The following is a 23,658-nucleotide window of genomic DNA, read 5'->3' on the forward strand; positions in this document are numbered from 1 at the left end:
TCATGGAAGAGTACGCTAAATACCCTCTAGAGGGGCTCTAGAGCATCCTTTCGTGAAGGCCTTTCCACCAGCAGTGGTGTGAGCAATTAATTACCGGGCTGCATCTTCACCTGATGGAGTGTCTTTTTGGTTACATGGGAGGAAACCGGAGTGCCCAGAGGAAATCCACACACCTGGAAGGGGAACTAACAAGGGTCAAAAATCTACTTGCTGTACTGCCATTCACTCGAAACCTCAAAGCCATGCAGGAAGGTGCCTAATGCGTATCACAATCTCTGTACGATTCCACTAAACCCAGCTATAGAGCAGTGCTGGTTGGTAGCGTTACACCACCACGCCTGGCCATTTGAGTGTCTAATTCACTTCGCTCTGAACCTGGTTATATCTTTGTTTGATTCCCAGCTGTGGCCAACATTATCCCCCTCAGTCCCCCCCACTACCCGACTTCACCAACCTTCACTCACCAGTACGATCGTTGTGTGGTCAGTGTGCCAAATAACAATCCCCATGATGCACAGCGTGCGGAGGCCCTCCTCCAGCAGTGGACTCACAAAAAGGGTTATGTGTGTGTATATGTGTGTATGTATGCATGCAAGTGTCAAATAAAGGTCGTGTAGTTAAAGAGTGCAGAAGCCATCATGCGGACGAAGAGATGAAAGTAGAGAGAGAGGCCAGAGGGAGAGATGAGTCAACTCAAGGGAACAGCAGAAACGAGGCGCTGGCACTGCGAAGTTTTTTGTAATTTCCCCAACTTTTATCCCAAAGCCATGTATATATGTTGAACTTCTTTTGCACTGTACGTAGCCAATCGTGCTAATCGGAGGTGTGGGGGAAGGACAACAAACTAAACACAAATAGCAGTTATCAAGAAATGAGTTTTCAATCTAGATTTAACAGTGCATAGCTCCAGTGGCTTCCTAATATCGAAAGGGGAAGGGCGTTCCAGACGACCGCTGAAGCACATCTGAAAGCGCGCGATGTAGTGACCGCCTTTGTTCGATGGCCGGCCAAAAGCCGCTGTTGCGAGGATAACCACCGGAGTTCGGGTGATGGTGATTTATACTCCTTTACGAGATCAGCAAGGTGTTGTGGTTCACTTGTGGCAAGCAAATGTGAGTAATGAGTGTGACCTGTGATGTGAGTGAGCGAGCGAGTGGCACGCACTGTTGAAGCTGGACTTGTATTTGTCGCCGATGCTGATGTAGCCCAGCTCGCTGAAGAGCCCCACGCGCTCCATGTCCGTTTTACCGTCGCTCGGCATGGCTGGGCTGTGTGCGACCCTTGTCGCCACGCGCACAAACACTCGCAATATATACACACACAAGCACTCACATGCATATATATGGTACAGTTAATATATTTACAAAGATCTCCCCCTACAGCGTTAACATTGACCAGCGTGAACTATCGTTAAATAATCCTCACAACCCGTTCAGCTTGGGGAGGCGCTCATCCAGCAGTAGATTGACAAAAGGGCTGCACGTGTACGTACATGCCGTAAATACACAATGCAACTGTGCAATACGAAGCTCAAAGTATTATAGATCCCCAGGTATTACTGAGCAGCGGTCAATGGTTGAGGTTAAAACTGTACTTACCTTTTATATGCCACAAGAGGGAATGCCAAAGGACAGCAAGTAGAGCACGACAATATATACACTTTAGCTGTAGCTGCTGTAGCGGTGGTCACATTTTAAACGTGACAGCATCGGGGAAGTTAAGTTGCCACTGCCGTGATGGTTGTTGTAACAATAGGTCTGCCTTGTTGTGGCTCTGTTGCCTTGGTAGCAGCATTGCTTGGTAATAAGTTCCATAGCAAAGACATGATTTGGCATACCTTAATACACACACACTCACATGTAGGAGTACTGTCTAAAATGCACATGGCCTTATCAATCCATTGTTGGACGTAGGCCTCACGGGGGGTTTTATTTCACCATACTTCACCATGCTGGCCAGTGCCAGTCGGTGGAGGGGGCCACTGATGTTAGCCACGACCGGTAATCAAACTCTCACGTTGCCGGGTTCACAGCACGCGGGGCGCGCGCGCTAACCACTCCACCAGCCACTTCACCCACACAAGTACTGTACTGAAGTATGTGTGCATCTTTGATTCATTTGCTCTTAGGCAAGAGCTGGATGTCCGCCACAAATCTGTCTGTCCGCCTGATGATGCTAGTTGTAATTACTGGCGAAACGTCGTATTCAGATTGTAAATGCTGTGGATTTGCTCTCCAACATACCGGTGTGCTGTACTAGTAACGAATTGGCATGTTCTGTTTACGTGACAAACCCCTTACTAAATGGCTACATCGGGTGGTGGGTTCAACGACAAATTTCTATTTATGCGATCTAACCCAAAAAACCTATATTAAGGCAAGAGCTAAATAGGACAATATTTATTTGGAAGTGACTTCTGCCACCGGATTTTTTGTTTATATCCAATCATAAACAAGGTTATATTTATATCACAGACCTTCCTCGGGTTTCACTGTCTTCGCGAAATGAAGGGATGCCACTTGTTTCGTTTTCATGTATGATTAACGGGTTATGGTTGTGGTTTATTGTTAGAGTTTATGGTTAGGTGTTTATCAGGGTTCAGGGCTTAGGTGTCACTGTTATGGTTCAGGGGTTAAAGTCGTGTTACACTTAAGATTTCGGTATATGGTTCAGGGTTAGTAGTTAGGGGTCTGGGTGTAGGGTTTCGAGTTACAATTATGGTTACGGATTAGGGGTATGGGTTTAGGTTCGGTTTAGATTCGTCACAAATCTGTGGGAATAGTAGTCTAAGTTTACTTGTGTTACAAATGGAGTAAACAGCTGTTAAGTCTTCATTGGTTGTCACTTGTTGGTCCAGGCCACCTTTCAAATATAGACTTGAAGAGGTGGTGTCGTTGAAGTATCAATGAGCTTTTAGCTGGTAAAATCAAGCCTATTGATAAATCAATTTCCTTCTGTACAACCCAAGTGAGACAAACATCAAAACAGTGCCTATTAAAGTGGAGCCACCTGCTGCAATTGTTGGTATTAGACTTTTAGATGCGGCTACGCTCGCGATGCCAGTCCAACACCACCTCTTGTTAAAAGCTCCAGTCGATGAGAGATTGCTCCTTCTCCACTGCTGCCCGTGTGTGACCACACTGCAAGATACACCACATGTGTTAAAATCCAGGCACGAGACTTTATTTTCCGCCGCCGGTCTACGTCTGCACCTTCGGGACATAAAATCCCTTTGGCTCACGCCTCCCGATCTAGATATCTAAATCATCTCAAGCCTCCCGTACATGCCGTGACTTGTGTGTGGTCTCCCACCACTCTGAGCCTATCCCCAACCCTCAACCCTCTGTGAAAACACACTCCGTTCAGCTGGTGGCCCTTATATAAGCCTCTTCCTCCTTATGCTCACCTTTCGTTTCGTTCCCTTTCACATGATTTCCCATCCGAGCTCTCCTCTCTTCCCCCCTTTTCCATACGTTCTCTCGATCGATAACTTTTAAGTCGAGATTGCTGTCCCTCTCTCCCGCGCATCCGATTAGCACGGTTGGCTACGTACGGTGCGAATGGAGTTCAACATACACACACATTTTGATTTAAAGCTTTCGTGACTGCAGGGATTCATATTCTTGGTTCTACGTGACTTTACCGAAAGAACCAAGAATATATACACACATTATGATTTAAAGCTTTCGTGACTGCAGGTTCTACGTGACTTTACCGAAAGAACAAATAATATACATACACACATTATTACCCTGCACCTCTTCGCGTGCTGTGCCACAGGTAACAAAAAAATGCGTCTCCAGACAAATACAAAATGCGCGTTATCGTATAACCATATGAATTGATGATACGGTGATGCTACATACTTCGGTTTAACACGTAGGATTTCGCGACCAATATCATCCATTATAGAGGTTTTTCGAGTTAGATCGCGTAAATATATAAATGTGCAAGAGCGCAGAAGCGTGGTCACCACATCTACGCCTTTATATAAGGAACGAAACAGGAGGACTTCTCCACAAATCTGGCTGTCGCCTGATGAAGCTAGTTGTAATCACTGGTGAAACGTCGTACTCGGATTGTAAATGTTGTGGCTTGGCTCTCCAACACACCGGTGTGCTGTACTAGTGACGAATTGGCCACGTTATGTTGACGTGACAACCCTTACTAGTTGGCTATGTCGGGTGGTGGCGGGTTTTAACGACACATTTATATATTTACACGATCTAACCCAAAAAAACCTGAGCCCTAAGAATAGATAACAGATAAGTCAATGAATCATTATTTCATATACTCCATCCAATAATCTATGCTAATTGAAAGTATGTTACGGTAATAATGTAACCTTTTACTGATGTTTCCTATTCCAGTAATGTATTAAATAATACGAATAACGGTCAATAAACTTCTGGATGATATAACAGAAGACTAAATACTCTTTGGTTCTTTCGGTAAAGTCACGTAGGTATAAAATAAAATTAAATACAAATTTCTCCCTTGTGATGGGACTTTTAAACATTTTTTTTATACCTACGTGACTTTACCGAAAGAACCAAAGAGTGTGGATTCCTGCATTCACGAAAGCTTCAAATCAAGAGAGAAAAACTGAATGTTTTCCTGTAACGATGAACATCCTCACCGTGCGTTGTTGTCTCCGAGTGAACGTTACTGGCCGTTTGCCTTCTTGTGCAAGGTTGTGATTTTGGAAAACTGAATAAAGTGTTGCAAATCAACACCCCAACAATTGTGCCTGAATAATGATTAAGTTTTCATCACTGAATTTTACCCGCTACGACACGTGACACTGTGGCTCAGAAACACAAGACAACGGATAAGCATTTCACAAACGTGTGGACGTGCGCGAAGCAGTTCCGCGCCTTGGATTACGCTCGAAAGAGACTAGGGGAGGAACCACGTGAATTGTAGAGCAAGTTGGAGAGACTTCGTATTTGACCGCTTATTGACTTTGACTTTGGCAGGACACGGCTAAAAGGGACGATGACCGGTGGTCGAGACCAAATGACGGGAGTTTCTAGCCAAAGGTGAAGAGAGAACGCGGCCGAGATGACATCCGCCGCGGAGATAGAGCGATGTAATGAAGCTCGTGCGCACGTGCTTATAGATTGTAGCATCGCAAGGCAGGCTTGCACACCTGTCAACCTCTTATCAGTGCCCTACCTTATCACAGACCAATTCAGAACTTATTAGTCACCCCGTGCCCCTTATGAATCTCAATGTTCATCCTACAAAGTCCCATCACAAGGGAGAAACACAAATAGACAAAACGTTTGCCCGTATTGAAACGGCTGTACGCCGCATGGACCTGAAAACTAAATTTCCTTATACAAGAATAAGGGTTAACCCGTATGGGTTGACAGGTATGGGCTTGGGTAGGCAGGGTAGACTGACTTATGACTGTATTCCAAGTCTCCCTTGAAAAAGATACTTGGTATCGTATTGCCGTTGTCCCGTTCGCCTGTTGGCGTTCTCTGCCAAAGAGGCTATCTCTTGTATCGGCCAATCAGTTTCAACGACAATGCATACAGATCATTATCAACCAAGTTCGTTTGCATGTTTTACCATAAGCATGTGTGACGAATGCTGACTTGATGCCTTGCAATAGGTGTCCATTCGATGCTTAAGCATCTTAACGCCTGTATTATTGCAGCAAAGGGTATAAAGCCTATGCTTTTATGTATATAAAGTATGTAGAGTATAAATCTTGACTTCAAGCTTTCGTGACTGCAGGAATTCATATTCTTTGAGTCTTTCGGTAAAGCCACGTAGATTTCGCCGAAAGACCCAAAGAATATGTAGAGTATTCCGAACACGTGGATGTTGGGACACGTGTTGGGGGGGTTGAAGCGCGCGTTCCGAACCTACACACTCGCCACGTGCTCACACAAATTCCGTAACGCCAGCGTTTCCCAACATGTGCCTCTCGGACACCCGTCCCCTGGTGGCTCGCGGAACAATAAAAATAACATCCTCACCAAGGCTAATACACAATGTCACATAACTAGCAGCGCGTGGTTTGGTCCGCGAAATATTTGGAGGTTTTACAAAAGTGGTGGGGATTCACACACTCGAAACCGGGTTGGTAACCGTCCCCCCCACAACCGCAATTACCGCACGCGCACCGCCTCCGATTCCCCACGGCTAATAAGCGCCGTTGTCCCCCCACCACCCGTCGCTCGTACACGCGGCCCGCTGCTGTCGGCCAATCGGAGCGGCTCACGGCAGGCCCGCTGCCGAAGCGCGCTGGGAGATTCAATCGCTCGGAGTTGCCGCTTAGCGGGAGAGCGCGGTGGTCGGGGATGGTTTTGTTGTTTAAAGACAGCAACAACAAATGTACGAGTGAGCGATTACTCTCTATCTTTTTGTTATAATTTCAATGCAAAGTTCAACTTCGAGTTGCGCCTAATAATATTTATTCAACAAAAAAGGTGAGTTGAAGTGATTCGGGTCGCGTCAATGCTGCTGCTGGTGGTGGCCAGAGTCGGGCTTGAAACGCGAGGCCCGGGCTGTAGGCCGCGCGGCCTTAACCTCCCCACAACCCACGCGCCACCCACGACTAAAATCTAAAAAGGAGAGAGGAATGTGTAAGGCGTATTGAGAAGGACCACCAGCATCGATGACGACACGGGGCAGTGATGATGCGACGAGGCCGTGTGTGTTGCGAGCGGTGCTCGGCGGGTTGGTTGTTGCATCGCACAGCGTCGTGAACGATGGCGGCTTGGCGAGGCCCGCGTTGAGCGGTAGACTTGACTGCTCGCTGCTGCTGCAGTTGATGATGATGAACATGGTTATAATGCATCGCCGAAGCGATTGTGCACGCGACACAAGGACGAGAGAGCCAGTTGTGGACAGTGGTTGTCTGCGTGGAAAATGGACCTGCCCGTGTTTAATATGGAATTCACATTGCTGGATTATGATATTATGTACGCCATTGCCCGATTGAGCGGAGAAGCATAGTTTTTTTTTACCTCGGGCAACGTGCTTGACTATACACGATTGTAGAATTATTTAAAACCTCTGAAATCGATCAAATGGGTACATTGTGGAGCAGCACCGGTGCGACGTGGTGCCTGTCATAGGAATGTCGAATTTGCACCAATGGCTGAGTGAGGGCCTTAGATCGTGAGCCTCGGTTAATTCATTTCTGGACGAAGGCTCTCGAGGGCTTAAGTAGGTGCTTTGTATTAAACAGTCAAAATTACGGACATTATTGCAAAGTTATTTAACGTGTCGTGCGTGTACTGTCGTGAAATGGTGTCACAAACAATGTGCGCAGAATACCGAATGGTACTTAAAATTACATAAATTTCGATTTGCCACCTCGTGCAAAGTCAATGTTTTGGGTGCATACATTCTTGTAAACAGGGTTATTAGCCCAAAAGAAACCACGTAGCTTTGTATCAACTTTACGTGCACATAACGACTAATTCTTTGAGATTTTTCAATGGAAACGAGGCTACTGTATCGTGAACTGTGATTAGAATTGAAGCATGTATTGTGTGAGATAAAGCTGCAATTATGTCAGTGGTTATCTATGTCAGGGCCATGACGGATATTTTGAAGGTGGGGTAAGACACCTACGTAGTCGATACGTATGTTATTTGGGAAGCCATTGGATTGCATTTCATGAACGGTGTCATTTCATCATTTACACCATCGAGAGTGGCATTTATTAACATTGCACTTTAGTTAAAGTAATGCATAGGCATTCATATAATTATCTAGGCAGTACGAGCATGAGGTGCCAACTTTGGGCACAGCAGGAAATTGTTTATTTTTGTACATACGGTTATGTTGATTTGCAACATTGCTGTTAAATGCGGGTAATGTGCCCTCGTCGTTATCATCATTATTAAATCTCCCAGGGTTTTACCACCACTGTAATGGCACTCCTGATGACAACATCCAGCAAAAGGCAACAAACCACAACTACAATTTCATTGCTTAATTCCCTTTCGCAGTGTTATAGTTTGTAGAGTAGTTTATTACATTATTAAAACGAAACTAAACAATTTTTTATCTTACCAGGTAAGACCCACAGAGCTATATAGCTGTTTTTCAGAAGCGACCTGGCCACAAATGATAGCTTAACGAAGTGGCTTATGGCGAAATGTAAAGCAGTCAAATACTCTTAAAGGCATGTTGATTCTAAATGTGGAGGAAAAAACCGGAGGATCCGGATAAAAATCCACGTAACCACGGGGAAAACATTCAAACTCCAAATATACAGACGCCAGGGTCAGGTTCGTACCTACTACCTCCTGCATACCAGGCGAGGTAGTTAACATCTCGTCACCGTGGCACCCCAGCAGTGTAGAGCTAGACACAAAAATACAAAAGAATATCAAGTGGAATTCACCGATTTCTTTTTGTGTTGTGCTTGCAAGTCACGTCTTTGCCAGAAAGTCTTCGACGACAATGGCGCAGTATGGAGGACAGAAGAACCCTCCGTGGGCAACGCAGTTTTCTACCGGCGTTCCCCAACCCTGTAAGTGTGTGCTTTATCGTCGTAATGTCACCGTTTGTGTTTACATTGTTTTACATTTGTTTTATTTAATGAGCACTAATTATAATCCTCTACCGGATAAAGGTCTCCCCGCACAGTATTGTTTATGGAGGTTGCTTAACCATATTGCACGTAGCTTGTGAGTATGGCCAGTTCAGATATCATTCACCACAGATGTTAACCGTGGTGGGAATTGAACTCTGGTCAACAGGACTTCTAGGGCAGTGCATCACCGGCACACTCCAGTATTATGGTATTAATAAGAAGCACAGCGATGGCCCTTCGTCCCTCTTGCCATCGAGAGCCACAGTGGTGAGATTTTGAGCCATCGCAGAGCAAGTGACTTTATTCACTCTAGACACGTGTGGGGCAGGCGGTCTGTCTTCTCCCGTGTTTGGAAAAATACGGAGCTGGACAAAAACAGTGAATTTTATATGTTCACTGAGGTCTTTGTGTGTACCTGTTTACATATTTACTGTTTTTCCATACACTTGCACGTGCAGACACATTGTGTCATTTTCCATTAATTCCACCAATACGATATTGCTGTACAGCAATAAAGAATCCAATTTATGGAATGTAATTATTTATTTGTATACCCACAAAATTCTCGGTCACTTTCAAAACAAATTTTCATGAGCATTATATTTTTCAATGTGTGGTGCTTTTATTAATTACGTTTTTTTGTGTTCTGTAGATAACTTGGTATGTTTTCTATCAACACTTTAAGATGTTTTCTTGTTCATGTTTCTGTTTGTTGCAGCTGCACCCGATTCAAGAGCCAAATGGCTCACAAGGCTATACCCAATAAATAAATGAAACTGAAAAAAACCTTAGTAATATGTACTGTTGGCCCATCGGGATATGAGTTTCGTATTACGCAAGCTTGTATGCATGCTTATGTGCACACTTTAGCCGGGACAAATAACCCGCCATATTCATTATTCACACTGCCTTGTGATGGTATCATAATCTGCTTTTTGACTGTTCCTTAGTGAGAAACATTTGCATTATTATCATTGAAGTGTTTTTAAGGGTAGTGACAGGTCGCAGAGGACTTCTGTAATATATAAATGAGTTGCTCCTGGATAGTGTTTGGATGGGTGACTCGCATGCATAAAAGATATTTCATAAGCTAATTGTGGAGCTACATTGTCAGCAGAGGGATGTGCAGCATATTTACATTTTTGGTCGAAACTTTCTTATTCTATGCTCCCCGGCTTCACACACCTACAATAACCAGCGTGGTGAAGTGTGATCAAGTATCACGAATGACCTACACTGCGCGGGCATGCTCTCTGCAGCTCTGCAGCAACAGACTTCGCTTCTGGGCGTGTCGCCTGCTCTCTATGGCCAGCAATCGGTGGGAATTGCCACCGGCATGGGCACTCAGGCCACCGCCGCCTACCCCATCGCACAGACGGCTGCGGTTCTGCAGCAGCAGCAGCAACAACAACAACAGCAGCAGGTGGCAGCTCTTCAACAGCAACAGCAAGCTGCCGTGTTGCAGGTAATCAGCCAGTGCAGGCAATGAGATCTCTTGATACTCTACTCTCAGTTAAGGCTAAATTGTTGACACCATGTACTGTGAGTAGTTACTTGGTGATTGCAAGTTTGACTTGTGTCCCCCATGCATATTGTGACCTCTGACCTGTGGCCTTTGTAGAAAATACACTTCAGATAGTCACGTGTAAATTTTAATAAATGGCACCTATACATTTGCTAAAGCTTACATTGGTAAAACAAGCTTTTAGCTTACACGTGTACTCTCAATTCACATGAGAAATTACAGAAATTTACATCATTACAGACCTTTAAGGTACATGTAATGGAACATCTGTATAATGTGGCATTTTCTCTGCTGTTTTGTGTATAAACCATGTTGTGGCTATGTGTAAAAATAGCTTTATAAATGTAATGTTGACATTGACTTGCATTTGTAAAATTTTAACTCCAAATTCGAATTGTGTTTTTTCATTTATTGGGCTGACATTTAAAACATTCCAATTACCACTCTTTTGTCAAAAGTCGGTGAAAGGAATATATGTGCATATTTCAGTATGTTGTGTTAATTTACAGTTTAAATTTAGCCCTCATCATATGTCAGCACTAACTGCCCCTTTTCGAAAAAAAAGCTACTTTTGTGCAAGGAATATGGTTTTAATGTTGCAATGTAATTAAATTATTGCAAACCATTCAAAAAGGTTATTATAACTAGATTACGTAAGTTGTATTTGAACAAAGAACAATGCTGTCTATTAAATTCTAAAATGAGAAGTAGCACAATGCTTCATTTTTTCTGTCTGGACATGGATCTGTCTTGCTTTATGTTTAAAAATAAAATCACACCGACATTTAAAAATAAGTGATTACAGTTTTAAGGCTGGATGGAATCGCATAAATAAAATGTGCCCTTTGAAGTCTATAATATTAAAGTTGGTCATTAAAGTATTTCATGTTTTTCATGTGCACAATGTAGAGCTTTATAAATATGTGTTGTTATGCCAGGATAAACAGTGTTGTGTGATTTTGTTGGCAACATGATGACATTCACAGACTGCAGGCAACAAGCAATATTGAATCAAGATTTGCTTTGTAAAAATTCACTTGGTAAGAAGTAATTTAGACTAAATGGCTTAATTTTGCTTGCTGAAAGACGATGTTTAATTCCATTTAAGCTGCATTCTCAAGATGCTTAGAACCCTGAATATGAATTGTTTTGGTTTTGTCGGTCATTAACCAACAATTTTAATTTCCTGAAAACATACCTCAGGAAGATATTGTCTTCCCACAAATGGTTAAATTCAAACCACCACATTACCTAAGCACTGTTTTTTTTTCTTTCGTTATGGGAATCGCTACCAGAGAAGAATTTGACGAGTAAAATTGTATTAAAAGTTAACTTTCAGATATTTTTTTGTCATTCTAGCAATTTCAGCAGACGCAACAGAATCTCTACAATGTTCAGCAGGTATGGTTTTTTTCTTTCTGCTGCGTGCACACATCAGTGAACATTGCATGCAGCATCAGCACTACTGGAAGTGAAATTGTCTTAATGAGGACAATGGAATTAACTCTTACTTGACTTGTCTGATAGCAGCAGACGCTGACGATGCCGACGAGCCTCGCCGCTCCACAGCAGGCGCAGCAGATGACCGTGTCCTATCCAACGCCGCGCATCATTCAGCAGCAGCAACAGCAGCATCAACAACAACAGCAGCAACAGCAGCAACAGGCGGCAGCTGTCTCTGTGACGCAAAGCGTCGCTCAGAAGCAGCGCGTCTTCACAGGCGTCATCACTAAGCTGCACGATAATTTTGGATTTATAGATGATGACGTTTTCTTCCAGCTAAGGTGAGTCTGAACAGCTGAATTCCAAACTCCGAACCAGAGAGGGCATTGTGGTATCTTCCCGTGACTGGTGAATGCTTCCTTTCATTTAGTCAATGCAGCAATACTGAAGGAACTGTCATTGGCTGTGGCGTCATAATATATGTAAATCTATTGTTTGCTTCTGTAAATGTACACGTTAGGCTTCTGTAAAGTGTGTAATCGTAGTGTAGTATTGATATGAAAAAGAGTGATGGCTCTTCGTTCCGCTTGCCACTGGGAGCCACAGTGGTGAGATTTTGAGCCATCGCAGAGCAGGCGACTTTATTCACTCTAGACACGTGTGAGGCAGGCGGTCTGTCTTCTCCCGTGTTTGGAAAATTGCGGAGTCGGACAAAAAAAGTATTTTTTAACATTGCGCTTACATTAAATGGGATACACATGCCACAACCGTATGTGTGTTCGTGTAAAATGTTTAATGTATTGACTCATGTACCGTTTAGTCCGTCTAGCAATCCCTACAATGCTATATGGAGCATTTTAATGCGTTAACCATTGTAGCTCAACAAACAATCTTCATTTAAAAAGGTAGGTTGCTTAAGTCAATATTTAAAACGAGCAACTATGTGTCGTTGCACTCAACGTGGATAAGTGATGAATAAAACATGGTTTGCAGGTGCCTTGCACTGTAAAGTTCCGCTACCCGCATGCACCACAGACTTTCTCTTATCTTCCCCCCCCCCCCCCCCAATTGCAGTGCTGTGAAGGGTAAGGCACCTCTTCTAGGTGACCGTGTGCTGGTGGAAGCCACGTACAATCCCAACATGCCCTTCAAGTGGAACGCTCAACGCGTTCAAGCCTTGCCCACTGCAGTAAGCGCTGTGCCTATGCACCACAAACCACCACTGCCGCACTCGCTTCAGTGTCGCGGTCATGGTTTATGGCCAGTGCCCGAGGCACATTAGCTGTTTTTAGTTTTGTCCTGAGGTTGATAGAGCACTTGTTTTTATGACTTCCCTCTTTATTTGTTTTGAATATTATCTTCATGTAAGTTCCCACAAATATAAGTTCCCATGCAAGCTGTTTTATATTCTGTACTTTATTTTGGAAAGCTTATCACTGGTTCACAACTTGTACATTCGTATGTTTTTTTCTTTGTGGGGATGGTGGGAAATCGGTGATGCAGTGCGTTACCTCGCCCCGCATTGAATCGGGCGACCCAAGTTCACTTCCCAGCCGCCGATAATGCCAGTGGTGAATGATATCTGAACTAGTCCTGGAATTCACCCCCCCCTTCTCCAACCAATATTACCCAACGTTGCGAAGTATAGCCAACATCCCCAATGACCAACAGGGTGGAGAGGCCTTCATTAGTAATGGATTAACAAATGACTTAATTATATTTTTTGGAGATTGCACATTGATTAAGTAATTTGATCATAAATTATGATGGCAGGTGTATGTTGTCTACTTGTACCGTATTTTCCCGCATATAGCCCACATACGTATATAACCCGCAGACGCATATACCCCGCAAAAATAGCGTTTTGTCTAAAACACATTTCAGATAGCCCGCACTTCCATATATCCCGCATGCATTGATATATTTAACGTCGTTACCGCAGCTTAATTCCATCATATTAATATGAAGTTTACATTTGTAATACATTCCACTATCAATTGTTAACATTAAAATCATAACGTGCACAAAGAAAACAAACTAACCGGAAACGAGTGAACTTAATAAGTAACAAAAGTAAATATCCAATAAATAAGTAACACATAACTAGTAGATAAGTACAGTTTTAGCACTGGTAGATTGCGCACTGCCACACTACGGTAACGCCATTGCCTCGCCCCCAATCCCCCCACCTCTCTCTCCCCCCAGCTGCCCCACCCCCCAACCCCCCACCTCTCCCTCCCCCCAGCTCTCCGTCGCCGGCGCACTTCAAATATTGTCGTTTAATTGTACAAACAATTCATTGAAAACGTGATAACATGTGCAATTTTAGTGTGAGTGGTTTATTCAGCAGTGCTTTAGTCAAAGGTAAGTGTTGCATAGTGGATAATCCTACCATGAGAAAATTAAACGAGTTATGATATGTCACACGTGTAAAATATTTTTGGGATAGCCCGCACCTCCATATACCCTGCAGGGTCTTGTTTTGTTTGTAAAAAGTGGTATACCCCGCGGGTTATATGTGGGAAAATACGGTAAATGAATCACCCCCCTTGGACACTTGTCCAGTTCCTTTACAATTTCAACATCAAAGTATAGGTGCGACAGTTGCTCCTGTCATTTGTTTCTACAGCAAAGTCAGGGGCTCATGAAGCCTCCACAAGCTCCCACCATGCAGGCGGCACAGATGATGCAGCAGCAGGGCTACACCGTGGCGTCGCAGGGCATGCCCCAACAGGTAGGAATGCAACACAACAAGCCCCTCTGCATAACAGGACGACTTTCAAATCATGTGCACTGTGTTCACTCCCTCGTCTTAAAGGATGTGGGTAATAATGTGACGACAATAACTGCTCCACTGGCTCTCAATGTCACGATTGCACTCACCATCCTCAAGGTTCTCTGTGGATTTGCCTCTGCCTATCTGCCCGTGACCATCTTTCTCTACCCCCTTCTGTGTGTGCTCTCTGCTCCAGTAACCATGGCCTACTGTCAGAATCCCCCCGTCAACCTTGGATCAGTGCAAAAGTCACTCATTGCCTTGTGTTGTCTCCATCGTCCGGAAACCTCTTTCCCCAGCCATCCATGGTGTTTACCCTTTGCCCCTGTTCAAGTCCAGACTCAAGACATTCATTTTGTTCTTCTTATGACCGATTACCTCTAAAATAAATTTGTCCACAGTTTTTGTACGGTGTCTTGAGATGCGTTTGTATTTATACAGTGTACAAATCCACATCGTCGTGTATAAACATTGATAATACATTTCGATTTAAAGCTTTCGTGACTGCAAGGATGAATCTTCTTTGGTTCTTTCGGTAAAGTCACGTAGAATGAGAATAAAATAATAAAAAAATAACACCAATAAAATTCTCATGACGTTTCGGCCACAACGCAAGCGGCCGTCTTCAGGTGAAAGGTACAGACCTGTCGGGACGACAGAGCTTCAATGAACGATGTTAAGATTCGTAGCGACTTTTAAGCTGGTTGGGAGAAGTGAGGCACCTTGACAAAGGGGTTTACATATCAAATAGCTGAGGGATTAGCTTATGACTGGTCACAGGAATGGCTATGTTAAAGTCAAAACCTACACATCCACAGAGGCAACTAGTAATTTATTATTGAAATAGCTAAGAGATTAGCTTGTGCAAATAGCTGAGGGATTAGCTTGTGACTGGTCACGGAAATGGCTATGTTAAAGTCAAAACCTACACATCCACAGAGGCAACTAGTAATTTAGCATTGAAATAGCTAAGGGATTAGCTTGTGACTGGTCACAGAAATATATGTTAAAGTAAAGGCCTACACATCCACAGAGCTTCAATGAACGCTGTTAAGATTCGTAGCGACTTTAAGCTGGTTGGGATATGCAAACCCCCTTTTGTCAAGGGCCTCACTGCGCCCAACCAGCTTAAAGTCGCTACGAATCTTAAAAGCGTTCATTGAAGCTCTGTGGATCTGCAGGCCTTTACTTTAACATCTATTTCTGTGACCAGTCACAAGCTAATCCCTTAGCTATTTCAATGCTAAATTACTAGTTGCCTCTGTGGATGTGTAGGTTTTGACTTTAACATAGCTATTCCTGTGACCAGTCACAAGCTAATTCCTCAGTTATTTGATATGTAAACCCCTTTGTCAAGGTGCCTCACTTCTCCCAACCAGCTTAAAAGTCGCTACGAATCTTAACATCGTTCATTGAAGCTCTGTCGTCTCGACAGGTCTGTACCTTTCACCTGAAAACGGCTGCTTGCGTTGTGGCCGAAACGTCGTGAGAATTTTATTGTGTTATTTTTTTATTATTTTATTCTCATTCTACGTGACTTTACCGAAAGAACCAAAGAAGATTGATAATACATTTCCCTTACCTGCCTCGAAAGCACTGGCGTTAGATGTGCATCTTTCTACTTTAAATGGATAATGCTCTATTTGCTTTTGAAATCATTTATGATATCTACAACAATAAAAGTACCACTGTGTTTAGTGATGACGCAGTGGATAGAGCACTGCGTGGTGGATCCAGAAATCTCAGTTCGATTTCCTTGAAGAGACTAACTTCATTGGCGTGTAATATCTGGATTGGTCCTCAATCCCTTTCACTAGTCCACACTGCCAAGCAATGGCGAGATGTTATATCCCCCGCCTGGTAAGCAGGAGATCGTGGCTTCGATCCCGACCCTTGATACCTGTATATTTCGAGTTTGCATGTTCTCTCCCCGTGGTTGTGTGGATTTTTCTCCAGGTCCTTTGGTTTTTCCCTTCACATTTAGAAACATGGGTTTTAGATTATTTGGCTGCTATAAATTTCTACATGATAAGCCACTTCATTGAGCTAACATTTGTGGCCAGGTCGCTTTTTAAAAATAACGAATAGCTCAGTGGGCTTTACCTGATAAAGAAAGTTGAGTTTTATATTATTTTGTTCTTTCGGTAAAGTCACGTAGATAGAATAAAAATAAAGTGACTCAAAATAATAAAAAAAACACTAATGTAGACTTTAGCCTGGTTCTAAATCAGAGTGAGTGTACTGGCAGTCTATAATGTAGACTGTCGCCATTGTTATTAAGCTGGGTGAGTGTACTGGCAGTCTGTAATGTAGACTGTAGCCTGGTTCTTAACCTGAATAAAATAAAAGCAAAAACCACGACGTTTCGATCGCAACACAATCGGTCGTCATCAGGAAAAGGGAGGTTAGCCTCTAAAGGAAAACTGTTTATAAAGGTTTAGAGATGGGCATAGCCCAAGTGTGTCAGCAGCATGGGCGGGTCAGCTAAGGAAGCAACAATAACGCAGTGGGTCTACATCAATCAAAGGGCCGCCAGGCAATCATTGTACCTAGATCCACACACCCACACTGCTGATGATGGAGGTTGACAAGAAAACACAAATCAATGATTGCTGAGTTTATAACCATCCTCTCGGTTGAAAATGTGTCTGTGACTGTATATATGGATGGCTTCATGAACTAAGCTTTGTTGATAGCCAGTAGGCTTGCAAAGTACCATTGTCTTAGAGAAATCAATTTCGTGTGAGCCAGCCGCGTAAAAATAATGATCGGCCATGACAGAAGTATTGGTCCTTCCGTGTTTCAAATCTGCCTTATGCTCACGACCATAGCCTGAGACATGTCGCTTAGTTTCCCCAATGTAACTGCTGCCGCAGATACAGCTTAGTTTGTAGATGCCGGGATATTGTGTCAGGAATCTTGTCCTTCACAGATGGGATCAGATCACCAATTTTATGTACTGTGTTAAATCGTACCTGGATCTTGTGTTCATGATTTTGGAAATATTTTTGGTTACCCCTGCTATGTATGGCAAGGTTATGGTTTTGATTGGATCTTCAGATGGCTCCTTCCTCACGGTGGTGGTGATGGCTTTGTGGATTGTGTCGTCAGAATAACCATTCACCTTGAGAGCTTGGTGAACGTGTTTGAGTTCACTGGTTAGGTGAACCGAAAGAACCAAAGAATATTAATTCCTGCAGTCACGAAAGTTTTAAGTAAAAATTAAGTTGAATTTCAGTTTAGAAGTCCAGGCGGAACCTGCTTTTACAACACAATGCATTCCTGGAAAGCCTGTCGTAAATCGGATCGTCATAAATCAGACCCTATTTTCCCATGGACAGTCAACAAAAACATCACTTGCCGATGTGCATTTCCTTTTATATCGTCCATATTTAACAGGGTTTAATAGGAAAAATCCACAAAACACTTGGGAATAATAAAAGCTCCATGCCAAGTCACATCGGAAACCAAACTGACTTCAAATGTGTTCTGAGTCATGTTGGAAGCTGCGTCGTAAATCGAGTTTCTGCATTATAAATCATTCTCTGGTGGCATGTTAATGTCGTAAATGTGGATCGTCGTAAATCCGACCGGTCGTCGGAGACCGCCTATGTTCAAACGGCCCCCATTACCGACACAGCATGGGCAGGCCCTAATGCAGCACTGCATTTAAATATGGTCTACGGGGTATGTATGTTCAACTTCTTTCGCACCGTACGTAGCCAACCATGCTAATCGTTGGTGTGGGAAGTTATGCATATATACCAATTTGTATTTTGCTTTGTCCGAAAATGTAACCATCCCGTCCATCTCATTCCAGCAGAACATGGGGCAGCCCACCCAGTCTCCCATGCAGACACCGGCGTTTGTGGCTGCTGCGGCTCAGGCGGCTCAGGCGGCGATGCAGCCCTTCCAGGCGCAGCAGTCGCAGCAGGCGCAGCAGGCGCAGCAGGCCCTGCAAACGCAGCAGGTGCTGCAGTCGGGGGCGCTGCTCGCATCCACCCTGTTTGCACAGCAACCGCAGGCCGCTCAGCAGCTCCTGCAGCAAGGTGAGCGCGGAGTCCTGAATTGAACATGGGCTGAACGCATTCTTCCTTGCTTGCTCTTCACTTTTTTTCGTGTGAAGACTGTAAAGTTGGATAATGTTCCTAGGTACATTTACATATACAGCCAATTTTTGTCGATCTACTGCTGGATGAGGGCCTCCCCATGCCAATCACCACCGATGCCTCCCCATGCAAACCACCATATCAGATGGTGATGGAATGGGGAGGCTTTCATCCATCGGTGGATAGACCATGGCTGATGATGATGATGACAATCATCATCATTGCACCATTGCCCCTTCATTCCCCCCTCAGCTTCACTTGTATGTACAAATAGCTTGTTGTCTTCCATAGGTGTGAATTTGGAGAGCAACAACAGCATCTGGACATCACAACACTCCCACGATGTTTGTTTTGGATGTACGTATCATGATTCCTAGAGAAAACGTGCTTCTCTCCTGTCTCTGTACGGTGTACGCACATCGAGGCAGATGGGTACCTACCACAGTTTACTAAAGCCACCTCTGAACTTCGATTCAAGAAGACCCTTGACCACGGCACCCTAATAACATAGATTTTTTAAATCTGAAATTGCGGTAACACTGACCAGACCATTGACCAAATAAATCGGGAACCATTGTGAATGCTGAAAATTAAGCCAAGACATTGAAAGCAATCTGACATACGTCCATGGAAGCCATTTCCTATCTAACTACACTGAAATTGACTTATACATTGCTATTCATTCAGCCATACGAAAGAGATTAGAAACTGAACACTCTTTTCACATCACATTCATGCATACATGTCTAAGTTTATATGTGTACGCTTTTGTAAAAAAGAAAGCAGAAATAAAAACTGCAAAAAAATGTTTGCAATGCAAGATGATGTGGCCAAATTAAGTTCTGCTGGAACATCGACTTCAGAGGCGCCACTGTGGCGAGATGTTAACTACCTCGCCTGGTATGCAGAAGGTTGTGGATTATATCCCTACCCTGATGCCTGTTCTATATTTGGAGCTTGTATGTTCTCCCCATGGTCGCGTGAATTTTTCCACGGGACCTCCTAGTTTTCCCTCCACATTTTAGAAACATGCATTTAGAGTATTTTGGCTACTATAAATTTCCACATGATAAGGCACTTTGTTGAGCTACCATTGGTGGCCAGGTTGCTTCTGAACAAGAGCTATATAGTTCAGTGGCCCGTACCTGGTAAAATTAAAATGGTTAAATGAATAAAACAATTCATTGCACCTTGCCAACTCGCAGCAGTTGTCACGGGTGCCTCATGTTTTGTTTTCTCTTTCTCTCCTCCCGCCCTGCACACACTTGCCGTGTTCACCCCACCACAGTGGGGATGCTGCAGAACCAGGGCCGGCCCATGAACAGCCCGGCCCCCATGCGCAGGATGGAGCCTACAGGGAGGATGTCAGTGCGGCCCGACCGCTTGGAGGCTTCCTTTCCCCGGCGAGAGAACCAGAGGTACATGAAGCGTACGGTGTGAGTGCTGCTTCAAATTTGAAATGAGATTCCCCTGTCTCTTAACAGCTATGGGCAGTAGCTAAATTCATTTGGATCTCCTTTCGTACAATTGTAGTTTGCAATTGGTATCTAAATTGCATGTCTTAAAAGTTATTGGTAATTTGTATCTAACTTGCACGACACAGTTAACTTGTATATACATTAATTTGTAATTTCTATCAACATCAATTTGTAATTTGTATCTACGTCACTCGAGTAATGTTTTATGTTGAATGTGTATGGTCATTAACACGTGTGGTGATGATCGTGGAAGTTTGGACGAGTTTAATCGCTGACGATTATTATTATAAAGGGTTTCAAACACTTGATTAAATGGTCCTCCGAACCTCGGAGAGGCAGGTGGACAGAAAATGGTACATGTGTGTCGTGTGTGTGTGCTTGTGTCCACGTGTGTGGATTATGTGTGCCCACATGATTGCTTGTGTGGTGTAGCCGTGAGAGGGACCGGCGCCGCTCTCGCTCGCCCGTGAGGAAGCGCTCCCGTTCGCCACGCCGCGACAGAGAACGCGAACGCTCGCCCCGCCGGCCCCGCCGCACGGCCCCTCGCTACACCGTCGAGTTCTCCCGCTTCTCCCTCGACTGGTCGGTAACGTTGCCGTTGTCGTCGGCATTACCATCGTTATCATTGTCACCATACCAATCAATCGTTGTCGAAGTGGACAGGTGTCAAATCCATATTCGACACCTGTCCACTTTGAGCTCTTCTTGATAGTTCTAACGTCCCTTTCCGCAAACCCCCCCTCGCCCTTATGTGTGCGGCAGTGCTGGCTGCGACCTGATGGAGCTGCGGCGCCGCTACCAGAACCTGTACATCCCCAGCGACTTCTTTGACACGCAGTTCACGTGGGTGGAAGCCTTCCCGATGGCACGTCCCTTCGCGCTGGGCCAGACGTGCAGCTTCCACGTCATGCACAAGGAGGTGGAGCCCCTGCATGCCGGTGACTCGGCCAGCCTCGAGCCCTCCGATGTCAACCACCTGTACAGTGCCAAGGTTGGTTACGACGAGCTCCTAACACTTGCTCCCCTTTCTTTTTTTACCGTTTTATTTAATCGGTAATAAGGACGTAGGGAGAACAAGTTAGGGACAAGGGGACAAAGTAACAGGGAAGGGGGGGAAAGACACAACAACAAATCAAATATGAGATGCCCAGCAGTGTCGAGAGTGTTATTTTACTGCCAATGATTGAGCAAGCCCGACTGACAAAGTCTTTGCGTTTTATAAGAAAGACCCAACCAAAAAAAACTATTTGACATGGAGATATGTACCCATCAGGTGGGTAATGATGCATCGATTCATCAATTAATATAGATTTTTATGTTAGACTTTCATCGATTGCATTTAAGAACTCATTTACGACGAATTATATGCAAATCATATTATAATGTTTTTTGTGCGAACGAATCATGCAAAATTGTACAAATAAAACGGAGAAATTAGAAACAGTACACATGGGATGGTGAAAATGCGATGGAAAATGGATATATTTATTTGTAGAAGTCCATATACTGATATGAGTACATACATGGTCTTCATAAAAAAGATTTTTGGGTTAGATCGCGTAAATATAAATGTGTTGAAACCCTCCACCACCCGACACGGCCAATCGGTAAGGGATTTGTCACCTAAATAAAACGCCAAATAGTTACGATTCTTTGGGTCTTTCGGTAAAGTCACGTAGACAGGTTGAAACCTATCTACGTGAATAGGTTTCAACCTATCTACGTGACTTTACCGAAAGACGCAAAGAATATGAATTCCTGCAGTCACAAAAGCTTTAAGTCAAGAAATAGTTACTACTTCAGCCCACTGGTGTGTTGAAGAGTGAATCCACAACTATTTGGCATTTTGTTTATATGACAAATCCCTTACCGATTGGCTGTATTGGGTGGTGGAGGGTTTCGATCTAACCCAAAAATCTTTATTTTTAATAATATTGGTCGCGAAAGCCTACGTGTTAAACATACATGGTCTTGTCTGGTGCATTCGTTGTTTTCAGGTGATGCTCATGGCCAGCCCATCGCTGGACGAGATTTATCAGAAGTCCTGTGTTCTGGCTGAGGTCTTAGATGAAGCCAAGGAGACTTTCCAACATCCGGCACGGCTTATCAAGGTAATACCTTGCCTTAATCTGTTTATTTTTCTCAATTGTAATCCCAGTTGTGCTATCCATCACCTTAATTGCATGAGACTAAGAATCCGGGAGGAACATTCACAGAGCAGTGCAGCCCTCTGTGTTCGAGAATGTTCCATGGAAGGATCTATTTCAGAACTGCTTATGATATATTGAGTAACTTCTGGATCCAGGCTAGGTGACATTTTCCACCCACCATGCTTGAGGGTACTGTTTGTTGCATGGCAGTCAACTTGATATTTTTTTCACTAGAGAACCTGATTCAACCATGGACGGCTACTCAGATTTGAATCCAGGATCTGTGTTACAAGCTTGGTACTCTGACCCAACCAGAAACGTCCCGCTTTAAGCTAGTGTTATTTAATGACAAGCCTAAGCTATTTTAACAACTTGTTACCCTAACCTTCATGTGCCACATTGATGTTGAAATGCGGTATAAAGGTGTAATTTATTTGCGTAGAAGAACACCATTGTCAGAGATGATTGCACAGCATGATTTGTACAGTAGTACCCTGTGATGTGACCGCTCGGTCACTGACCGCCCTCGATCATTGTCTCAGTTCCTTGTCGGACAAAAGGGTAAAGACGAGGCCATGGCCATCGGAGGCCCATGGTCCCCATCCTTGGATGGGCCCAACCCTGACATGGACCCTTCCGTGCTCATCAAAACAGCCGTGCGCTGCACACGGGCCCTCACCGGCATCGACCTGAGTACCTGCACGCAGTGGTAAGCAGGGCCCAGGGGCCTAACACAATTCACTTTGTGCTTAAAAATTTGGGAAAACTTTTCGATGTTGTTGTAACGAGGTTAATTATATTTCGGATGCAACTCATGAAGCGGGTGAATTGGCACATGGCCTGTAATCCAGTGTTTTGTAGGAAAGTTTTGGTAGATCATGTACATTTGGGAAATTCCAAAACCTACTAGTTGTGGGGTGGCCACGAGATTGCAGTAGAGCGAGTGGGTTCATGAATCTGTCTTTATGGATCTTTGCACGCTATGGTATGCAAGGATTATTTTTCCAGGTACCCTGGTTTACCCACATGCAAAATAATGCATTAAAATGGATTTGCACAAACATACAAATGCAAGTGTCTTTCGGTACTCATTGAAGCCATTCTTAGATATATAAATGACATGATATCAAAATATAAAATATGCAGCAACTTGTCCTCCAATGATTGCTTAATTAGTTGAAGAATAATTAAAATAACTTTTCAACTTCCAAATCCTGTAGCTGAAAAGTCCCAATAACAAGTCATGCGACCTCAAACCAGAGACAACTCGAAATGTTAGCTCCTCGTTATTTTAAGGGGTAATTAAGATTTTATGTCTTGTCCTTTAAACACGTGAAAGTTGTACATGCCTGTCTTCATTTGTAAGCTGTATGTTTACAGATATTGGCTGAAATTAAATGTACATTCATGTTAATATCCATAATTTTGTTATAGTTGTATGTATGTTTATATAATTAGCAATGAGTATACAAACCATGTACGTATTTTTTCCATTGCCCAGCTATATCTAATCTTTGCTTATTTCACTCCAAAAAATATCTGCCAACAGTGACATTTTTGTGCCTTTATACCACCCTCAAGACAAACCCAAGGAGCATTGCACTTCAT

The 23,658-nt window shown here is 43.7% G+C and overlaps 2 protein-coding genes and 1 non-coding gene across 11 annotated transcripts in view; 2 read left to right on the top strand and 1 right to left on the bottom strand.

The window, feature by feature from the left end:
- Positions 1 to 6,103, bottom strand: part of CFAP96 (cilia and flagella associated protein 96) — a 33,566-nt gene extending 27,463 nt beyond the window's left edge. The window contains exons 1-3 of one of the 4 annotated variants that reach the window (XM_076073196.1): positions 5,581 to 6,103; positions 3,010 to 3,140; positions 1,165 to 1,302 (exon numbers count right to left, since the gene is read on the bottom strand). In XM_076073196.1, coding sequence (XP_075929311.1) covers positions 1,165 to 1,302; positions 3,010 to 3,140; positions 5,581 to 5,756 — 445 coding nt within the window. In that variant the 5' untranslated portion in view covers positions 5,757 to 6,103. Of the gene's footprint in view, positions 1 to 1,164; positions 1,303 to 1,598; positions 2,964 to 3,009; positions 3,141 to 4,639; positions 5,373 to 5,580 lie in introns of those variants that run through there. The other 3 variants (XM_076073199.1, XM_076073197.1, XM_032969225.2) reach the window with 3 other exon arrangements.
- CCAR1 (cell division cycle and apoptosis regulator 1) overlaps positions 984 to 23,658 on the top strand; it is a 34,131-nt gene continuing 11,456 nt past the window's right edge. For 2 of the 6 annotated variants that reach the window (XM_032969213.2, XM_032969216.2), the window contains exons 1-14: positions 6,211 to 6,446; positions 8,406 to 8,506; positions 9,829 to 10,034; positions 11,454 to 11,495; positions 11,622 to 11,878; positions 12,612 to 12,726; positions 14,167 to 14,271; positions 18,134 to 18,362; positions 18,714 to 18,779; positions 19,711 to 19,840; positions 20,333 to 20,482; positions 20,663 to 20,891; positions 21,898 to 22,011; positions 22,593 to 22,759. In XM_032969213.2, the coding sequence (XP_032825104.2) occupies positions 8,437 to 8,506; positions 9,829 to 10,034; positions 11,454 to 11,495; positions 11,622 to 11,878; positions 12,612 to 12,726; positions 14,167 to 14,271; positions 18,134 to 18,362; positions 18,714 to 18,779; positions 19,711 to 19,840; positions 20,333 to 20,482; positions 20,663 to 20,891; positions 21,898 to 22,011; positions 22,593 to 22,759 (1,880 nt within the window). In that variant the 5' untranslated portion in view covers positions 6,211 to 6,446; positions 8,406 to 8,436. Of the gene's footprint in view, positions 1,113 to 6,210; positions 6,447 to 8,405; positions 8,507 to 9,828; positions 10,035 to 11,453; positions 11,496 to 11,621; positions 11,879 to 12,611; positions 12,727 to 14,166; positions 14,272 to 18,133; positions 18,363 to 18,713; positions 18,780 to 19,710; positions 19,841 to 20,332; positions 20,483 to 20,662; positions 20,892 to 21,897; positions 22,012 to 22,592; positions 22,760 to 23,658 lie in introns of those variants that run through there. The other 4 variants (XM_076073193.1, XM_032969215.2, XM_032969214.2 and 1 more) reach the window with 4 other exon arrangements.
- Positions 12,106 to 12,253, top strand: LOC116951096 (small nucleolar RNA SNORA79). Its single transcript, XR_004404117.1, has one exon. It is a non-coding gene; the product is annotated as a small nucleolar RNA SNORA79 (small nucleolar RNA).

The sequence above is a fragment of the Petromyzon marinus genome, chromosome 41 (genome assembly GCF_048934315.1).
Source record: "Petromyzon marinus isolate PM22_M1 ecotype Great Lakes invasive population chromosome 41, UKy_Petmar_22M1.pri1.0, whole genome shotgun sequence".
In the NCBI taxonomy this organism is placed as follows: Eukaryota; Metazoa; Chordata; class Hyperoartia; order Petromyzontiformes; family Petromyzontidae; genus Petromyzon; species Petromyzon marinus.